We start from the raw sequence: 22,076 nt of genomic DNA, 5'->3' as shown, positions 1-22,076 counted from the left end.
TATTTTCTTCGCACAGTTTAAGCCCCTTTTGTACCAGCTGAGCATGATTAAACACCACGGCCTACCTGATTATTGTTGCAGACCACATCCATCCCTTTATGATCACAATGTACTCATCTTCTGATAACTTGTTAAGGCAGAATAACTGGACATGTCACAAAACTCAGATGATCTCACTGTGGTTTCTTGAACGTGATAATGAGTTCTGCGTGGTCAGATGGCCTCCACAGTCACCAGAACTCAGTCCAGTAGAGCACCTTTAAGATGTGCCACGAAAAAATGGGGTCCAAGCAAGTTTTAGCATTTAATGAATTACTAGTTGAGTGTATACCACACGAGAAACTGATTAAAAATAAGTGTTTGTGTTTGTGGTTTTTTTTAGAAAGTACATGATCAGATCTTTCTATTTATCTTTTTTGTACAAAAGTCAAACTATGACCAAAACTGATTTTTGTCATTCAGCATTCAGAGCTGACACAACTCCACACCAGCCCCAGAGTGTTTTATTGGCATCAAAAAACTTTCACAAATCTGTGAGCTCTACTAAAATTACATTTACAGTAACTGTAAACGGTGCGCATTCTAGTGAATCCTATAATCATAGTAATTATTTCAGAATATCCAGCGTTTAACTATATTCAAAAGGTGATCTGAATTATCACTGCAATGTTTTTCTCAACAGCCACTGCAGCTTCCAACAGAACCACTTCCTATCCATGCTAACTTAAATGTGTTTATGGGAATGTTTCCTTTCAGGCACAAATGGCTGCTTTCATTATCTCCACGGTTTGAAGCAACGCAGGTATGACCCGTAGATGGTTTGATCTATCCACCGGCGGAATCTGGACACGGCCGTGTAGACTCCAGGAAACTTAGCATCACCACAACCATTGCCCCAGGATACAACTCCATAGATCCGTCTGTCACACACCAGCGGTCCACCGGAGTCGCCCTGCAATAAATAACAATAAAACCCTTCTATTAGTTCCCATTTCACAATGTGACTCCTGGAAAAGTTTTTTGTTACCATAGTATTGATGTAAAGCTGCTTTAATTTCCCTGATGTTACATGATACACAAAGTAATACAAAGTGTCTGAACATGGGCGCCTCATAGGAGACTGTTTCAAAAAGCATTTACCGCCCAGGTGGGTCAGATATCCCAGGCATTGAAGGTTACTTGCTGTTGGTCTATTTTAGCTCAAAGAACAACATCAACTGATTCCCAAAATGCATAAATGTGTTTTTTGAAAACTTTCTTATAAAAAAACAAACAAACAACAAAAACCTGAAATCGTGTAAAATGTGGCTATTGATGTAAAAGGGACATGAAACAATACAGATATAACAGCTAATTTGCACCATTGAGCCCTGCTCTCTAAAACTAAAATAGCTGCAACACTGTCTGTGAAGCTGGATTTAAGAAATAAGTGCTTAAAGTGAAACTTTTAAAAACATGTTTAGTGCCATCCTCTGTCAGTACGCGACGTCATGTGGTTGGTTGGTTGCGGCTAAAAGACTTACTTTAGTTTATGTTAGTTAACTAGCAACAGAATCAATAACCCACAGGAAAATAACAACACTAAAACTAAAAATCAGTTTAAGGGGCTCACTTTTGTGCTGCCCCTGGCTGCAACAATGAGTTTTATGTGAAGAAACTGAGGATACACTGTCTACTTTCACTCTGTCTCTTTAGCTGTGGCTGTTTGCTGTTTGGCTAGCTGCACTCCAATGGGAAAATCCACCTGTTAGCCGTAATGTTGAGGTTTGTAGAGCACTTTATAGATAAGAACAGCGAGGAGGAGTGTGAAGTCCAGAAATAAATAATGAGAAAACATGTTTTTATCTTGTGACTTTGGCCTATTGTTTCTTGGCTAATAACCAGGGGTGCACATAAGTGGTCCGCAGGTGCGGAAAATAAAATAAAAGGCGCGCACCAGATAAGAAGTTGCAACGCGCGTTTGCGTACATATAAAAGGCACTGTTTTTTGTCAGCTAGAGTGGGATTTTCATGGCATATTCTGCACCACATCTCTGTGCGTTCATCATTTGTTTGAAGCCAGGTCGCCTCCTGCAACCACTTTTCCGAGAATACGCGCTTCTTTTGTGGTTCGGACTCCTTCTGACATTTCTTTGGAGGTGGAGGAGCACCAAAGTAATTGCTTAAAGGAGCTTGCTTCTTCGACATCTTTAAGAGTTCTAAACAAATGTCTGTCCTCCTCCAGAAAATCTTATGTACGCAAACGCGCGTTGCTACTTCTTATCTGGTGCGCGTCTTTTATTTTGACAGCGAATGCGCACCTGCGGACTACTTATGTGCACCCCTGCTAATAACCCACATGATGCAGTTGTAGCTCCTGTAAAATTAAGTATAAGAAGGTGAAATTGTTGCCCTTCTTATAGTAAAATTTAGTTTACATGTTCCAATATTTAAATGTGCAGCATTGTGCAATAGTCTTGAGCCACCCATTGCATTTTCATGTTTTTCTTTCAAACATTTTTTCCAAGTTTTTGTTTGGGCATTGGCTGCTTTTTCACTCATTTGGGATGTGTCATTGGTTTTGATCCCTGGGTTTTCAGTTTTTGTGAGCTCATATTTCCTTTGGATTGTGAGAATGTTTTATGTTTAGGTTTCATGTCTCCTTGGTGACTTCTTCGTTTTTTTAATTACCTTTCCTGCACCCTGTTTGGATTTTGCTTCTTTATTGGAAGAAGTCCTGCATTTAGGCTACCCTCTGGGCTGAGTTTCTGTATTCCTTGTTTAGCCAGTATTCAGTTTCCAGTCTATGCAGTTGTCGTGTTATTTTCAAGTTGCGTTTAGCTCGTGTTTTGTATAGACGCTTATGGTGTATAGCCGTGTTTTTTGGGTCTGATCTATTGTTTTTTCCACTGATTGTCGAGCCTTCAGTTCTTGTTAGTTTCAGTTTCTGCTGACGTTCCGATTTGCTTTGAGTTAGTTTCTCTTTGTGTTTTTTTGTGTTCCAGTCTCATCTGCTTTTGACCTTTTTTCTGTGCTCCCCCGTGTTAAGTTAACCATTGTTTCCCATTCAGATGTGTCTTTCTGTTTTATTTTGGTAACTGTTCTTCTCTTTGTCTGGCGTTGTGTTCACTTTCCCCACCTCATTATTCCTATAGCTTCCAGCTGTGCGTCCTACTTGTTGTGTATCTGCTTATTATCCTGTGTGTGTATATATCGTCTCTACCTCATTTCCTTGCCCCCCTCATCCCTATGAGTGTGTTAATGCCAGACCTGTTTTACAGAGAATCTTTTATTACTGAATGATTCAGTTCATGTTTGTGCCACAGTTTCATGAGAGAACATTTTTTCTATGAATCATACAAGCTTTAAAGGGGCACCTAAGTCAAGATGTGAATAAGGGTTGTTTCTAACAGACAACTTAGCAAACAACCAATTTATCCTTAGCCAGATAAATTGGTTTTATCTGGCTAAAATGTAAACTTTTTGCAAGAGCTTAATCAGAAAAGGTTTCTGTGGAAGGGTGGCTGTCAAAAAGCCATTTTTAAGGTAAGGGAAGAGGGAGAAAAGACTGAGGAATGCCAGATTATACAAGAACTGGACTGAAAATCAGTGGTGATAGGCCTTATGGGCGATGAATCCAAATTTTGTCTACAGCTATCTTGGCGTCAACATGGTGGAAGCATTGCAGCCAGTGATCTTGTCAAAAGTGATGGAATTATGAACACAGAAGTATCATGGGATACCATGTAGACAGCATCTGAATGGCAACAACTATGTTTTTCAGGATGACAATGATCTCAAACAGCAAAACTATATCTGGATAGAAAAACACCTGAACACCGTCAGTCATTGCATCAGCCTCCCCAGAGCCTGGACCTCAACATTACTGAAGCAGTTTGGGATCATCTCGATAGAGACAAAGGCAGCCAACATCCAACAGGTGCTGTGTTTCAGTAATTCACTGCACCTGTTTCCCATTTTTTTTTAGCAAAATATAAAGAAATAATAGACGGCTTAAGACTTTTGCATAGTACCATATCTCATGTATAATGCACTGCATGTGTGAAATACTCACATGTGGCTTTTAGGATGTAGTGGGGAAGACAAATTCCAACTGGCCAACAAGGTATGAATTTAAACTTGACTGAGTACAGCTGGTCTGCTTTTCCTTTAGAAAAGTTCTTTCTGTTTTTTGTTGTAATACTTATCTTTGAATCATATTATTAAAAATCATTATTATTGCTTGAAAAAAAACCCAACACACAAGGACTTTGTCAAACACACAGGTTTTACATAGAGTTTATTTTAAACTAGTCATTCTCTACTTTGCCGAAGGTGAGACATAGCTTACTCACATACCACACGCTGAATTTCGTGTAAATTATTCTTTCACACCAACGGCCGGGCTGAAACTCTTTCACGGTGCAAATAACCAAATCATAGGTTATTTTTGCTGCTATGTAAGCGTTTACAGCAAAACTCCAGGTTTTCAGTCGTGTTGCTACTTTAAGGGTTGCTTTTCTATCTCTTATGCGATTATTACAACTGCAGTAATGTTTCAGGACAAACAGGCATGTCTCCTTATAAAAGCTTGTAGCTCGAACCAACACTGACATGATCAACTGTATCCTTACACTGTCGGGGGGAAGAGGTTTCCAGAACTGTGTTATTGTTTTGCTCTTAAGTGAGATGATGAAAGTAGGCTCAGCTTGTGCTGTGTGATAACCATGGATGGTACCTCTGAGAGTCTATTACTTCAAAATGAGTTTCTTGCCTTTTCAAAACATCAAATGAACATGCTTGGCACAGAGGGCCGCGGCGGTGTCCAACACTCACTTAGCTTGCAGCTGAAACTTTTAAAAACATGGGTTTTTTTCCTGATTAGTGAAAGGTGGTGTCTTTGTTCTTTGTACCTTGCATGCATCTTTGCCTCCAGTGCTGTAGCCAGCGCAGATCATGTTTGCTGTGATGTTTCCATTAAAGGAGTCGCTGCTGTTACACCTTGTAGTTGAGACAATGGGCACTGTGACTGTCCTGAGTGTGACAGGCACCTGGCCTCCTTCCAGACTATTGTAGCCCCACCCAGACACCCGACACACGTGGCCTTCAGCTACACCTGTCCCCTGCCTGGGAAGAGGCGCCAGCGACACGTATTTGTTCAGAACCATGGGAGCCCGCAGCTGGACAGAAAATTGTACAGTTTCCACGTGAACATGTTTTTCTTTTAAAAAAAGAAAGATGTAACAGATTAAACTTTAACAAACCACTGGTAACTTTTCTGCACCGATTCTGTGGCACCTTAATGAGCATGATGTCTGCGTTGTTGGTGCTCCTGTTGTACAGGGGATGGATGACCAAGATGCGGGGCTTAGCGTACTGCTCAGTACCCTCAAAGATGTTTACCTTGTAGTCGCCTGCCACTATCATCATTTGCTCTGCCCTAAAACACAGAAATCCATGTTGCATCACATTTGTTAACAGAGCACTAAAAAGATGTAATCGTGTAATCGTGATCGCTTTGAAAGAGGAAACAAAAGAAGCCTTTTCCCACAAATAATATAAGCTTAGTTAGCTATTTTTTTGTATTTTACTAAATGAATGAAAGACAAAGATAAAGTAAAACGACCTGAATACAAAGTCAAACTCGAAGTGTGCACAGGGCTTGATCGTGACCACCATGAACTGCTTGTCTGCCAGTGAACAATGGCTTACTGTGAGCAGGCGGGGATGGGGACAGTGTGACAGAAATATGGCCAATTTCCTACATCCAGACAAGATCACACTTCACCGTCTTTCTCAGTGATGCGCCAAGGTCAGCTGACTAAATCGCATCTGTGTGCTGTTTGACTTCCCACTGGCCCCCATAGAGGTTGAGTTTGTGTCCTGACGTTACCTACCCACAGCAGAATGAATGTTTGTGTTTAGGCATCTGTTGGGACCATCTGCTCGCAATAGAAAATCATGCCAAGTTAACTCTGAACCACAGTGTACTGAAAAAATGCCAGAGAAATGTTCCCGTCTGTGAAAGTGTTTCAGATTTATGGTGGAAGTGTACATATTCTCATCCTTGATTTGTGGCTGACAATCCATTCTTTTGATCAGCTACATCTGAGTTCACAAAAATGAAGGCTGTAGAGTATAGCCAGCCCACATTTGGAAATGATGCACACAACCTGCAGTGCCTAGTGGACATTCCAGGTTACGTAGATAACCCTCTGATGTATTTACCACCTTCGGTCAAGCAAACTGCACCCTTGGCTCCCATAACCTCTGAGCTTAAAGTTAACATACTTAGTTGCTGCTTACTTACTTCACTTGTTCTTGCTACAAGTTGCTGAATTTCTTGTACCTTTTGCAGTCCCTTGTTTGCTACGATGCTGTTACTCTCTTACTGTGTGGATGCCCATAAATATTACATCTATGGCCATGCTGGTGGCTCTCTGAGGCTCTCTTCTCTCACAGCGAGAAGGTCCTGCGTTCAAAATCCAAGCTGTGGCATTTCTGTGTGGAGTTCAGGTTACTGTGGCTTCCTCCAACAGTCTAAGACATCCATGGGCTTAAGTTAAATGGTGTTAAACTGACTTTAGGTGTGAATGTGAGCCTGAATGGTTGTTTGTCTCTATGTGTTAGCTCAGGAAGATTGGCAACCTGCCTCTCATCCACCCCCCCTTCGACCCTTAAGTAGATAAGTGGAAGAAAATCGATGCATGTTTACTATGACGTACTAAGATCCCCTTGTTACCATAGCACTATACCTCTTTGAAACGTCCAGCCACCAACTCTTATGAAATAATAAAACTGAGAGGAAGGCTGTGCTCAATGATATTTGTTACTTTCACATAAGCTTCTTGTTCTTTTTTTTTTTGGAGTTTAGAGGTATGCTACAGTATTTGAGTGCTAAAAGTTTGAACTTAGGAGATCGAACAAGTTATTGCAGTATATGCTGTTGTTTGTAGATTACTCAATTAACTAACTGATAAACCGTAGTTGGATTTTTTTTAGACACATGAAACTTTAGAAGTCACAGATTGCTGCTAATGGCAGATCTTGAAGATTCTTACCCGATGTTGCAGTGCGCTGCAGTCAGGACCCAGTACCTGTGAACTAGTGATCCACCACAAAAGTGTTGGCCGCTGGTGCTCTTCAGTGACACGAGGTATCTGATGGAATTTGGTGCAGCGGTGTGACCACCTACTATACGGCTCTGCATGAGCACACGGCCTGTATGGAAACATTAGCAAGCCAAGAAAGGAACATAAGTTGCGCGTGTTCTGTTTAACTTATCTTTGAAAATGAATAGGATATGAGGAAGTGGACTTTGTGAAGATTAGACACAAACGAGACACGGCTGACAGTTGTTTCCAGTCGCTATTCATAAATCTAACCGTGAGCAGACTTTGAAACTGCTTTCCCCAAAACAAATTTCCATGTTCAGATTAAAAACGGATTTTTTTCATACTTTCATCAGACCTGCTTGTTGTTACCTATATGGATAGTAAAAAAAACTACAGATTTAATCTGGGATCTACTGAGTTTTTGCAGACACATGACCAGTGCTGCAGTCATAATATGAATGGAAGTGACAGACTTGTGTGCAAACAGTCGAGCTGCTCTCCGCGCTGCAGCAGAGACTATTTTTGCTCTTTTGAAACCTGTCTGCAGTGATGAAGCACAACTTTTACTCTGAAGGCAAACCTTCAGAAACTTACTGTTAATCAGAAGAATGCCAGGTAAAAGTATAGTTAGGATACGCGGGTACTGCTGAGTGGATTTGGTTACCTAACCGTTGATGGTAGCCATATTTAAGTAGTCATATTTAAAGTTTTGAAAATTCAACAACATTCAGACTAACTCTCAGTATCATCACGCTGAGACATAAATTGCCAAGAGTTTTTCGTAAGTACTAAGATACGTTTCTCAAGACCTTTGATTCTTTCCCCAAAACATTAAAAACACACAAAAAAAAATTCAAACAACATTTACAACATTTTCTGACAGTGGCTTAATTATAAAAGGAAACTGTACAATTTGTAAATTTTGAAAGATAGCTACAAAAATGTCAAAACAAGATGCAAAAAAGAGAAATGGACTCCCAGCCAGCATCTCCCTCTCCAGACTCTTTTTTTGTTAACAAGGTGATGCACTGAAACATCAGCGTACACACCCATCAGAGCCTCTGCGCGGCGGCAACAGAGGATCTGATGACATTAGGTCTTTCACTTGTTACTGCTTCCCTCATTCACAAAAGAAAAAGAACAAATAGATTATATGTTATATATATTTTAGATTGCATAAGACTTGTATAAGACTCATATTACATGTTCCTTTTTTTTTTTTTTTCAATTTCATCCACAGTATACTCTGTCTCAGTTGCTCACAGTCCATCTAACATTACTGAACTGAATTTGCTCTCCCTCCTCTGCCTCCCAGATTGCTGCCATCCAATGTTGGTATCAACCTTCAGCACACCCATGCACCCATGTACACTCTACCTTTTATCAGTTCCCCCCCCCCATCATTAGCAACAAACTATGCACCGTTTTGAGCTGAGTTGAGAGTTTTAAACGATTTCTGTGCTTTAGGTGTGTTTAACTTCTGCCTCCTGAGGAAAACAAAAGTGCTTGCAGAAAGGTTAAATGATAATTTACCATTTAGGGTTTTGCTAAAAGAGTGATTGATTCAATAAATTAGCTTAGGCACACATCTGGGAGAATGGGAGCTAATGTTTTAGTAATGTGGAAAAACTCTGATTGGATATAATATTTTAAATCAAAGAAAGCTTGAATCTTTTGTTAGCAAAACTATAAAAACAAAACAGATTAGATACTCACTGTGGACTGCCATAAGCTCCAACAGCACACAACATAAACACATAAGCAGGCTCGTCATAGCAGAAGAGGTTTTTGAGCTGTTGCACCATACCAGCTGCTGAACCACTGCAGTGTCCTCTGCTCCTGGTCATTCATTCCTCACAGGAAACAGTGGGTGTCAGCCCCACCAACCTTTATCCTCGAGTTTCCTTGAGGAGTTTTTAATTTCATTGTTGATCGTGCAGCAGCGCGAACCAACACTGTAGCATTGATTGAGGAGGAAAAAGAGGCGAGAGAGCAACAAAGTTCACATTCAAAACGTATCTCCTATCACAACTCTTCCTTCTGACCCTCCTGACTTGTCGAAAGGCCTTACATTGTTACTATGGCAACACTGTGGTGAGCAGGTTCATCTATACTGTATCAGGGCGCTCTGTCTGTGTCATCATCCAGGCTTATCCCTGTTGAAATGTTTCAATAGTCTCTCTCTCTGTGAGTAAGAGAGTGTGTGTGTGTGTGTGTGTGTGTGTGTGTGTGTGTGTGTGTGTGTGTGTGTGTGTGTAGACTCGTAGCAAAGCCAAGACAACGCAGAGGTATTCTACGCACAAGTGTTTCTCTGTGTGAGTCATCATCCATCACCGAATCCGTGTCAGCAATGATAATAACATATTATCATCAGCCCGATGATGATCATCACCACCCTTCTGGCAAGTCAGCATCGTCCACAGCATGGAGGGAAGAATCTCGCCTGACCTCCTCTTGTCCCACATTTACAGTAAGCTGAATAATTGATGCTTCGCCTAGCAGAATAGGAGAGGGAGAGCTTTGTGTGGCCTCCAACTGTCAGGTGTTTCCTGGGCCAACACTAACCCGCCTTCATACAGTAATTTTCTTTCTCCCTTTCATAAATTGCTACAAAGCACATAATTCAAGTAAATGGTATGGAACTATTGTAATACAATGGTAATATAAATGCATTGTTAAGAGGTCAGTTCAACTAATGAGATAAAACCACTGACGGTATACAAAAGATGGACAAAGCCACCCTCATACCACACAGTTACTTAGTTTTAAAGCCTTGAATAGCTTTATGGTTCTTCCCACCTCCATAATTTGGAGCCAGTGACTATGCTTAAATGAGAGGACAGAGTGTTAAGTTACCACACGTTACCTATCAGTTGATTTAATTAAAAAAGCATCACAGTAAAGAGGTCCAGTTCAGCTCACTCAATGAAGCCTAGCAGACAGCTACCAAATACAGCTCCTTGTTGGGCCTCGGCTAACGTCAACTTTAAGCTTGTACAGGTGTTATGAAAGAGTAAATTAGCTCGTTCGTCATATAATTAGACATACATTTCATTCCCACTGGTTGTGTTTATCAGTTTTACAAAAAAATTCAAGCAATGATCAGTTTTATATTGGGGCGTATTTCTTTTTCGTTAATAGAAAAAATCAGGGAATTGGTAGAAAATGTTTTGTTATAACCTTTTCCCCCCCAGTGTCTGATTTGCTAAATGTCAACTCTTTAAATTAAAACCAGGACATATGTTTTTGCATCATTATTTGTTTAAAATAATTATTAAAACATGAGAAATGTGTTTTTAAAACTATTTGATTCATTCACATGCTTTAAATTGCACTGTAAAAAAATGCGTGAAAAAGCAAAAAATGTTCTGGAAATTTTCTCCCAGTACATTTGACACTTTTTGTGACATTTTCCATAAATGATAAAAATTGAATGTTTATACATAACAAACATCGAAAGATTTCATTTCCTTCATCTGAGGTGATTTTAAATTCAGTGTGGTAAGTTTCTTCCTCTCTAATTCAGTATTTCTCTCATGTCATTGTTGGTACAAATGCTGTTATATTCTTGGATGCTTGTTTTATATATTATTGTTTCAACAGTTTAGAGAAAATTTGTTTTAATTTATTTAAACATGAGTCCATTGTCATAGTTCATTATTATTATTATTAGTAGTAGTAGCAGTGTTTATATTGTACAATATGAAAAAAGTGTTCTTACATAGTAATTACATAAAATCAAGCAATTCACATGATATTTTTAGAAGTAATGGAACTAACCACTCTTATATTCTCTAGGTACAGTATATATTACACTGAGTATATAAATACACTTTTCTACCAGATTAACCATGTGCAATACTTGTATGAACAAAGCAATGATGTGATGGCTCGTTTTGATATGATTGAGTGGTTTGAAAGGATGGGTTCCTACTGAAGTTTGTGTCATTTGATCCATGACAATTACATTTGGAAAACTGCAAAGTGCTCCGTTCTCTTTTCATTGCTATTACAGCATTACAACTGCAGTATTACATATAGTTATATATAGATAGTTTTTTTTTTATCTTTTGGGAAGATAAGGTTATCCTCTACTGAGAAGCTGAAGAGAGAAAGGCTTCATATTTATAAAAACACCTACCTTTATCTTAAATAAAGGATTCTCTTTTTCTCCTAATCCCTCCTGTCAACTGTGTTACGTGTGACTTTTGTGTCATAAATCTTTTAAATGTTGGCAGACATGCAATGAAAATTTCTAGAGAGGAGTCTTACATAAGGATGATTAGTAATTCCAAATTCAATGTAGTGTGGATTTATGGTGAAAAAAATATTTACCCTTGATGATATCAGCACACAGAAATCCATCAGACTTCATATTTTTAAATCAGATAGACATAAGACCTCAATGTGAAGCCTTTTTTTCAAGCATGTATAATCTTATCTGACTTCTATGACACGATTTGAGGGCATAGTACAGTTGTAAAACAACAACAACAACAACAACACTGAATTTGAATTGTTTGAAATTCAGTCTTAACTCTGACAGTTAATGGATCCATGGATTTCGCTGTGTAAGCGAGTTGAATATTTAGAGAAAAGTAACACTGGTCTTTTGGTTTTAGTTGATATGAAGTTTAAATTTAAAATCAATCAGTTATGGAAATAAAAGACAGGCTGTAAACAATTTTTATTTATGAAGCTGAACCTTTTAATGTGGAAGTCCGTGACAATTAACTACAGACGTTGTATGGGACCGACTCACTTTGGGAAACAGCCTCAAGTTGCCATTAAAGAAGCTCACCTTTCTCAGTACTTGAGCTTACTGATCATCACTTGTGCCTGGCAGTGTAGGCGAATTAGGTATTATTTTCACAAATATCTTTTTGCCATGTAAATTTATGCAGATGCTCCTCTTTAAGCTATCCATACTGTGCATGTACTTTTGCCAAAGTCATCTGTCCTGCTCTGTCGCAAACACACACAAAGAAACCCTGTTTGTCGCATCGGCTTTGCACCTGAGGGAGAGCTGAGCATGCTATCGCCTTTCACCCTCACAGTTACAATGACACCTTGGGGAGTGAAGACTATATGGAGGTTATGGCCTGCAAACGAAATGCTCCACAGTGTGGGAACTCAGAATGGAAAAAACCCTTCTGGGAACCTAAATGAGAATGACACCTGGGAAGAGAAAACTCAGGGAGGAGATGAGAGGAAGGATACAATGTATACCTGCTCGAGCAGGCTAATCAACACAGGCAGGCTGTGGCACTGATTTCTCAGCTATGACAGTGAACATTTCTACAACACTAAAAAACATTACCCATAAGCTGTTACGATGTTTTCAAGACAACATTTGAATCAATTGTTCAAAGGATGTTTGAAGGATGATGACGAAAATGAAAAAGTTTGTTTTTAATTATAAAACATTTGCAAAATGTTAGCGCGCTGTGAAAAAGTAATTGCCCCCTTCTTAATTTCTTCTTTTTTCAGATATTTGTCACACTTACGTGTTTCAGCTCATCAAACAACCATTAAATCACAAATTAACTGCATGTTTTGGAAAGCTAAGTTCAATTTCACAATCCACACCCAGGCCTAGTTACTGCCAGACCTGTTGGATCAAGAAATCACTTAAACAGAGCCTGTCTGATAAAGTGAAGCAGGGTAAAAGATCTCAAAAAGAAACTCATCACGCCACGATCAACAGAAAGTCAGGAACAAATGATAAACAAATTCATTGCCATCTATAAGCATGGAAAAAGCTTTGGGACTCTAGTGAATCCCGGTGAGATCCATTATCCACAAATGGCTAACCCTAAGCCGACCAGAATCCTGAAAGAGAATGTCCGACCATTGGTTCATGCCCTGAATGCACCAGCAACACACCACCAAGTCCAACCCCCCCCCCCCAAAATGAAACAAAAAGTAAAATGAAAAACTGTACGTTTATCCTGGAACAAAAAAAAAAATTATGCAAATAAGAGTGGGCTAAAATTCCTCCACATTGATGTGAGAGAGTCATTCTCAGTTATCGCAAATGCTTCATTCCAGTTTTTGCTGCTAAAGGTGGCACAAGTAGTGGTTTTTAGTTTAGGGGGCAATTACTTTCACACAGGGTCATGTGGATTTGGATATCTTTTTTCCCCCTTTAATAAATGAAATAATCTAAAATATGTTTTGTATTTACTGCGGTTATGTTTGTCTAATATTAAAATTTAAGATTTGCCAACAAAAACAGAACAGCCTGCAGTTTTTTACAGATGTGGTGTGGGGGAGCTGTTAAGGTAAGAAATTGTTCTTTTTAAACTCGTCTGCTTGTCCATCCATAAACCCCTTTGGTAAACTTTAGTGACTATACTCACTGCATGCTTTATTTTCCCAGGTAATAAACTTTGTCATACTAGGACTGCACTGTAGTGGTGCTGTTGCTTCACAGCAAAAAGGTTCTGGAAACCTGGTGGCTACCTGGAGTTTGCATGTTCTCACTGTTCTCCACTACTTTGGCTTCCTCCCACATTCTAAAGACATGCATGTTCGCTTAATCTGTTAATCGCTTAATCTGATAATCTGTCAAAATTAAAACACTGTACGAATGTATGGCTAAAAGAGTGGTCAGTAGAAAAGGTTCTCCTCCAAGTACTCTGGCTTCCTCCCACAGACATCGATGTTAGGTTAATTCATTAGAAACTGGCCATATGTGCAAACACTTGACAATTACACAAGCTTACATAAGAGTCAGACTTGTTGTTAAAAACATTTTGAGAATGTTGGGTCCTAATGGTTGAAAATGTGACACGTTTTAAAAGGTTTACCACCAAAACTTTTACATTTTCCTTTTTTAAGAAAACACCAGAAGAACAGTTTAGAGCAAACACTGAATCATATCGCTCTGCAAGTGTTTTAGAACAAAAAGATGACGATGGTGTCTTTTTATGTGGACCTGTGTGTGCAGGGGGAAGCAGACGGAAATGCTCTCACGCTCATCTCAGTTTAACGCAATTTCTGAGAATACGTTTTTCCTTGTCCAGGTAAAGAATAAATGCTGTTATATGTTCTGCCACATCTCAGGTTGATATCAGTCCTCATACTCGTGCTTTTGTCCTGCGCTCTCTAACACCACTGGATATACTAACAAGATGTCTGGTAGGTGTATTTTATCATCTCTCTGGCTTGTTGGGTTTCACCATTGCACAGCAATACTTTGTCTCCACCACTAGACAATAGGCTGAAGCTGTGAGAACAAAGGCCCCAGAAAGAAAGGTGTAATGAAAGACAAGGCTGGGGATGTCTTTTTTTTCTTGTACTAGGTCAGACTCTCCTTTCTGTGTGTGAGAGAGAGACATTTAGATAAATGGTGTATCACGGAGGGGAATAATGAGAGTGACAGGTATGAACACAATATAAAAGAGGCCCAAGTTCTCAGACTTGTCTCGGTGTGAGAGGATTGTGTTAGAGCGTGTGTCCCAGGCTGTGCGGATTTATACTCGACTCCCAATAAGGTGAGGAAGCCTTGCTTATATAGTATTGCTCATTAGCAGCGCGGGTGTGGAATTAATGGCAGTGTACCAGCTGATTGTGTAATAAGAAAGTAAAGCTTAATCTGGATTTTCTTTATTTTTAATTAAAAGTTCAAATGACTCCATTTAAATGTAGAACTTGGACAAACTTTATGAATGACTTCTGTGTTAATGCCCATAACTTCACTGCACCATTGTATTCATAAAATTCAAACTTTGCAGGAGTTCATATTGCCACAGACGACATGTGTTGAGACTAGATTTCCCTTTGTGAGGTTTTGAGTACCTTGGCAGCTTTTTGTACGTGTGTGTTGTGTGTTTGTGTATTGATACTGTCTCTACTACGCTACATAGATCCCAAAACTCTGAGATAAAAGTTCTAAGATGTGATGAATAGTTAGTAAATGATGCTGATAGTAAGAGTGCTAATGCAGCCTGTATGAACAACTTTATTTGATGTATTGATACATATAATTTATTAGCTCTGGTATTTTTTTAATTCGTGTGTGTGGGGTCGTGGATACACTTACAATTTTAGGAACTTACAACAAATTGCGTTTATATGCGTTGGCATGTTTCTAATGTCTGCCTGTGCATGGACTGATTTGGTCATTATGTTTGTGAAACCATCTTGCAACCTTGTGTTGTGTTTGGTTACAAATGATCGCACACGTCACATGAGTTTCCTATTTAGGGCTTTTGGTTTTGTGCAAAATAATACCAGAATTTTTCAATCAAACTGATGATTTTACCTCATTAGTCTGTGCAGATTATAATTTACAGCGTATGAGATTAAAATGTCTGTTTTTTCCACTCTACAAAACATCTTCATGTATTTGTGATCTGTGATACTGACCATTGATGCTTATTTTTTCTTCTTGCACCAGTTACTATGATGAACCCGGCTCAGTCCTGCCACCTCTTAATGGCCTTCCTGTTTGTTGCTAAACTAACAGGTGAGTCGATGACACTGACTACACAGTTACGCAATATCTGACTTCAGGTATAATCCGGTTTCCAAAAAGTTGGATGTTTTGCAAAATTCAAATAAAAGCTCAGTGGGAAATGTGGGAAGGAAATTTCAAAGTATACGATTCAAAGACCATCTTCTAGATGCTGAAACTGAGAATTATCATTCGATGCCAGCAACAAAAGCTAAGGTAGTTGCAATTAAAGATTAAAAACAAAAGAGGCAATGGGACACTGTACAACAATTTGAATTATTCAGTAATATGAGCGGTATAAACATCTTTAATTCTGAGAGGCTGAGCCTTTCAGAATTAAAGATGCAAAGGAGTTCACCTTTCTGTGAAAAACTGTACAAGTAAATGGCTACAATTTAAGTTTAATGTCTTCTCAACATAAAAATACTTACAGTACATTATATGATTAAAAAAATACAAAAACAATGCAAAATCCATATTTAATGGCCACAATCATCAGGCAGTCTGACAGCACTGCATTGAAACAGGTCTGATTTTGCTCATGGACACTGGAGAAAGCCACTGTCTGTGAACATGGAGGGTCACTGCAAAGAAAATACCCCTATATGTATAAAAAATACTGAAACACTGGCACACTCTCTCAAACAGAGCTTATTTCAGCCTGACTGAGGCAAATCAGAAAAACCCTTGAAATCATGGACTAAAGAGGAGATGGTTAACTTCTGTGTCAGAATCCCAGACCCTGACATGACATGGATAATACACACATGTGTAGTGCTTAAAGACAAATGCTGCCAGACAAAATCCTTATCAGGTTAAACCTTGATTATTTCAGCAAGATAATCCCAAACACAGTCTGCATGTCTTGTAGCAACATCAGTCTTCTGGAAAAAGTTTCAGACCTGTATTCACTGTGAAATGTCTGATACATCGTGAAACAAAAAACATGGCAGTGTCCCTGCTCAACTACTAAGCCTCTAAAAAAACCTTGAATAGGGAGAAGTTAGCTTCAAAACTGCAGCGTTTTTTGTTTTTTCAAAAGAAACATACATAATCTCTAGATTCCTAAATTTGATGTGTTGTCCTTTTCAAACGGTTTCTAGCTATGTTTAAAAAAAAAAAGGAAATTTAATATAGACTAAGCTTGTATCGTGAATGGGATCTTTGACATAATCCTTTGTCTCTGTGTATCTTAGGTGCATATGGGAACAGAATAATTGGGGGTACACTGGTAAACCCTTACACCATCAAATATCAAGCCTCCCTCTTGTACAGCAACTCCCATTTCTGTGGAGGCACCCTCATCCACCCGCAATGGGTGGTGTCTGCTGCCCACTGCTGGAGGGCGTAAGTTACTGCAGCTGTACATCAGGAGCACAGACACTGATCAAAACCTTGCATTCATATGTTAATACAGAGCACATCAATGTTTTGTGCTATCATTATAATTATTAATACATTTATTCCTTTTTAAATATTTGGACAACTTTTGTGTGTCTTTGATCAGCTGAACAATTATTCATGTCTTCCCCTCTTGTAGGAGTCACACGATTAAAGTAGTCCTGAGTCAGCACAGTCTCACCCAGTGGAATGGATTGGAGCAGATATTCAACGTCTCCTTGATCGTTAAAAACTCACAGTACAGCTACTGGATGCTTGACAATGATATCATGCTGCTTAAGGTAAGGGACAGCCATGACTAACACCTCAAGATTTATAGTTACTGTTTCTAGACATTTACCTTGGAATGGGAGGTACAGATAAGTGGCACACCCAGGTTGTAGTGTGCAAACAGAGCAGGATGCTTAAAGATGTTTAAATAGTTAAGAATATTTAGAATAATTAGAAAAGTACAGATTTTCTATTGTACCCGTGCATTAAAAAGTAGACATGTAACTTCCAATAAGTTAGTGCATATAAACTGAGAAAAGTAGTTATAACGGTGGTAGTTGTTCAGTTGATTAGTGCAAGTTACAGCGCTGATGTAAACATCTATGTTTGTTGGGAGCAGTTTTGATTGTACAGCTGCAGGGAGGAAGGACCTGCGGAAACGCTCCTTCATGCATCTAGGATGCAGCAGTCTGCCACTGAAGTAGCTCTGCAGTTCAGCAACATTTACATGCATGGGGTGGGAGACTCTGTCCATCAGAAAGGTTATTTTGGCCAGAGTCCTGTCTCCCACCACCTGCACTGGATCTAGGGTGGATCCCAGAACAGAGCTGGCCTTCCTGATGAGTTTATCCAACCTCTTTCTCTCAGCTGTCGATAAACTGCTGCTCCAGCATACAACACTGTAAAAAATGACGGATTCCACCACAGAGTCATAAAAGGTCTTTAAAAGCGCTCCCTGGACTCCAAATGACCTGAGCCGCCTGAGCAGGTAGAGTCTGCTCTGACCCTTCCTGTAAAGAGCATCAGTGTTGTGGCTCCAGTCCAGTTTATTATTCAGGTGAACACCCAGGTACCTATACGAGTCCACTATCTCGATGTCCACTCCCTGGATGTTCACCGGTGTCAGTGTGGTGGGTCTGCGTCTCCGGAAGTCCACCACCAACTGCTTGGTTTTCCCGGCATTGATCAGCAGGTGGTTCTGCTGACACCAGTCCAGAGTTCACTGTCTGTACTCTGAGTCGTCCTCACCTATGATGAGGCCGACTATGGCAGAGTCGTCAGAGAACTTCTGTAGGTGGCAGCTTGGGGAGTTGATGGAGAAGTCTGCAGTGTAGAGGGTGAAGAGGAATGGTGCCAGCACAGTTCCCTGTGGGGCCCCCGTACTGCAGACCAGTGTATCAGAGACACAGCCCTGTGTCCTCACATACTGTGGGCGTTCTGTGAGGTAGTCCAGTATCCACTGGGACATGTGGTGGTCCACTCCTGATAGCTCCAGCTTGTCCCTCAGAAGTCGTGGCTGGATGGTGTTGAAAGCACTGGAGAAATCAAAGAACATGATCCTCACAGTGCTTCCAGGCTTCTCCAGGTGAGTCAGAGCTCGGTGCAGGAGGTAGATGATGGCATCTTCCACCCCAATGCCAGGCTGGTAAGCAAACTGCAGCGGATCCAATGAAGACCTCACCAGGGGGCGCAGATGGTTTAGAGACAACCTCTCAAGGGTCTTGATCAGATGTGATGTCAGGGCTACTGGCCTATAGCTGCTGAGGTCGTTGGGATGGGAGGTCTTTGGTACCGGTACCACACAGGAGGTCTTCCACAGCTGTGGTACTTTGCCCAGCAACAGGCTCAGGCTGAACAGATAACCTAGGATGCCACACAGTTCATCTGCACAGCACCTCCGGACCCTGGAGCTGATGCCATCTGGACCTGCAGCCTTCCGCACCTTGATCTTGCGAAGCTCGTTCCTCACTTGAAGTGCTGAGATAGATAGAGTGGATTTTGGGGGAGGGGTGGTGTATGTTGGAGTCCACAGAAGCCTGGGGTGGGTGTGATGGCTGGGAGCTGAGAGATGTGAGATGAAAGACAGGCAGTCCCTGAAGATGAGGGAGATTGCAGCAGGGGGGACTATGCTGGGGGAGGTGTGGGTGGTTGATCAAACCTATTAAAATATTTGTTTAGGTCACCCACCCCAAATCTCCTGCAGCCTGGGGGGTTGGTTTTTGTCCTGAGCTTGTCTTCAGGCTGCTCCAAACCCCTCTGATGTTGTACTGTTGCAGCTGCTCTTCTGTCTTCCTCCTGTAGTTTTCCTTCCCTTCCCTTATCTTCCATTCTAGATAATAGATAGAAGAAAAGTCTTTAACCTGGTAAACAAAATTACCTATGTAGTTTATTTAGTATTACATCTGTCCTTTATAGAGGATTGTGTAATTGTGTTGCTGAGCTCTTTTAATAATTTCCTGACTGATGATGAATCCCTCATTGAGCCAACAATAAAATGTTTTCCAGCAGTCACGGAAAGTCAATTCTGTTCGTCTGGACATAGCATTTCCCGAGGCAGAAACCTTTTGTCACTCATCCAAGTGACTTCTTCAATCTCAGCTGACTGCAGGTTTGATGACCGAAACTAGCCCCATTGAATAACAACGGACCAGGAGGTCACGATCTTTAATATTCACCCTCTTACAACGCTGTGAGTGCTGTCATTCCTCAACTCTCTGTGAATAGTATCCATGGACATTGATCAATGGTCATGACAATTTGCATATTAATGATCATGAAACTGACCTCACAGCCTGTTGTGCTAGTTTCGGTCATTATAGGAATGTACTGTTTATAAGGTTGGGGAAACCTGCGGTCAGCTGAGACTGAAGAAGTCACTTGGATACACGATGAAACGTTTCTCCCACTGAAAATCCTACAGAACAGAATCAATTTTGTGGGATTTCCTTACCTGGATGATTGAGTATGCAAGTGTGTCAAATGGCATAAACTATTATGTGGCAACAAAACCCATAATAGTCATTAAACCATATGTTTTAACTTTGCCACTTTGCTTCAGTTCGTTGAACTTTGTGGGCATTCCCTCTGCACAGCTCTCTTAAGGTCTTGCCATAACATTTCAGTCAGGCTAAGGTCTGAACTTTGACTGGCCAATCGATTCTTTTCATTTTCAGCCACTCTGTTGTATATGTTACTGCCCTTGGGATCATTGTCCTGGTACATAAGCCAGTGACTCTAGAATACTTTGCTATACAGAAGAGTTCATGGTCGTTGTGCTGTCTTTGATTTTTGCAACACGTGGTGCTGTGAAATTATGGCCAAAAATCTTCATTGTTGCAGGAAGTCTTGTTGTTTCCTCAGAGTCTATTTTGCAAACTTAAGTCATATGTATGACTTGGGTTGGGTAGAAACAAGTATAGCTTGTTTGTCATGAACTTTAACATTTAACATGCTCACTGAGGCCTAGAGAGTCTAAAATGTAATGCTCCAGACATGCCCGCAACTTATCCTCTTAATTGCTATGGAAGCAGTGAGGGTGTACTCAGTTTTTACCGGAGAACTCTTTCCTTTTCACATTACTGTACCTCGCACTATGATTCCTTTAAGTTTTACCGAGTTTCAGTAAAGGTTTCCACAAAGTTCATTTTAGTATCTAACATTGTTGGGATTCTATACCCACTATACCCTCTGTATTCAAATCTATAAAACAGTAGTTATTAGCTAATAAAATGTGTTGTCATAATCTGAAGTTTTCACTAACTGTGATTTTATAATAATTGTGTTAACATGCTTTTGCATCTTTTCCCTTTTTCTGAATCATTCTCTCAACCTGGCAGGGACTGCAGAAGAAAACTAGCTTTTATGGCTAAATATGGCACTGTTAAATGATAGACTGAACGTTATATTATGTGTGCTATGTAGACAATGTTGACTGACAGAAGGATTTGTTTTTTGTGGGTCAGCTGGACCGTCCAGCTATCATCAATGACATGGTCGAGCCAGCCTCGTTGCCAGACCCTAACTCTCCGCCACTGGAAAACTTGAATCTTTGCACAGTTAGTGGCTGGGGTGTTACCTGGATGTACAGCCAGAGTTTATCCCCCGAACTGAGGTCAGTGGAGGTGGAATTGTTCACCAGCTGCTGGAATTACTACCCCTTCAGGATCACAAACAACATGATCTGTGCTGGCTCTAGGAGTGGCGGGAGAGACTCCTGTCAGGTAACATATGTAAATACAAAAATGAAATACAAAAGAATGATACAAGACTTGGAAATGGACACTTCAGTTTGTCTATTTTACACTGATGACTTTGCATTTGTTTTTGCTTTTTAATGGAGTAATGCGGTAAACTTTAAATTGCCAAACAGCAGCAACAATGTCCCACTAACAAAAGCAATATCACTTCTAATGGTTGCTGGACTTTGCATATTTTGTATTTCCTTTAAAAATAAACAAATAAAATTTGTCCTATCAGGTAACAAACACCCTGAAATCTTTTTTTTTTTCTTTTCCTTTTTCAGGGTGATTCTGGAGGACCTCTTATTTGTAACGGTAAATTTGAAGGCATTGTATCTTGGGGCATTGGCTGTGCGATTTCATACTACCCTGGTGTCTACACCAAGGTCAGAAACTACATTGGATGGATGAATCAGGTTATTGAGAACAGCTAATAACAATCCTTACCACTAGCTAACAGAAAATTCTACCTTGATTAAAAAAAAGAAGAAGAAAAAGAAACAAACTTGAATGGCTCCCGAAGGACCAAAAATGCTATGTTTATCTTTTATATAATTGTTTTTATATAATCCCAGATATGGAATCTACACCTGACTGACTTTTATTCCCACTGACTGAATATCACCGTTATGATACAAACTGAACCAGGTTTTACAATTCATTCTGCTAAAAACACTTTTTTATGTTACAGTTATATTACAGTGTTATACAGAAATGAAAACATTGTCATAGATTTTGGATAACGTCTGTTTCAGGAATTGTTTTTGCTCTTTGAAACCTTCTATTGTCCACTGACTATAAACATATGGACCTTAAATAAACATTTTCTGAGAATAACCTGTGTTTTTTTCGGTCATTAAACTAAAACTAAAACTAAAACACACTACGAAA

At 39.9% G+C, this 22,076-nt stretch overlaps 2 protein-coding genes across 3 annotated transcripts; one reads left to right on the top strand and one right to left on the bottom strand.

The window, feature by feature from the left end:
* Positions 1 to 775: 775 nt before the first annotated feature.
* On the bottom strand, positions 776 to 9,220 carry LOC102301587 (trypsin). Its single transcript, XM_005918538.2, has 5 exons — positions 8,811 to 9,220; positions 7,041 to 7,200; positions 5,278 to 5,419; positions 4,893 to 5,159; positions 776 to 952 (listed from the first exon to the last, which is right to left on the bottom strand). Exons 1-5 carry the CDS (start codon positions 8,866 to 8,868, stop codon positions 776 to 778), a joined length of 804 nt encoding a protein of 267 aa, XP_005918600.1. The 5' UTR covers positions 8,869 to 9,220.
* Positions 9,221 to 14,059: 4,839 nt separating this feature from the next.
* Positions 14,060 to 22,053, top strand: LOC102300465 (trypsin). 2 transcript variants are annotated; one of them, XM_005918534.3, is made up of 6 exons: positions 14,060 to 14,237; positions 15,499 to 15,567; positions 16,752 to 16,902; positions 17,096 to 17,237; positions 20,910 to 21,167; positions 21,470 to 22,053. In XM_005918534.3, the coding sequence occupies exons 1-6, from the start codon at positions 14,231 to 14,233 to the stop codon at positions 21,617 to 21,619; spliced, it is 777 nt and encodes a 258-aa protein (XP_005918596.1). In that variant the 5' UTR covers positions 14,060 to 14,230; the 3' UTR covers positions 21,620 to 22,053. The 2 variants fall into 2 exon arrangements, with proteins under 2 accessions (XP_005918596.1, XP_005918597.1); XM_005918535.3 differs by lacking the exon at positions 14,060 to 14,237 and adding an exon at positions 14,458 to 14,593.
* Positions 22,054 to 22,076: the final 23 nt, after the last annotated feature.

Source organism: Haplochromis burtoni, unplaced genomic scaffold (genome assembly GCF_018398535.1).
Source record: "Haplochromis burtoni strain Fernald_Lab_line unplaced genomic scaffold, NCSU_Asbu1 Contig_32, whole genome shotgun sequence".
Lineage (NCBI taxonomy): Eukaryota > Metazoa > Chordata > Actinopteri > Cichliformes > Cichlidae > Haplochromis > Haplochromis burtoni.
Note: the sequence above shows the minus strand (reverse complement) of the source record. Positions and strands in the feature narration are given on the sequence as shown.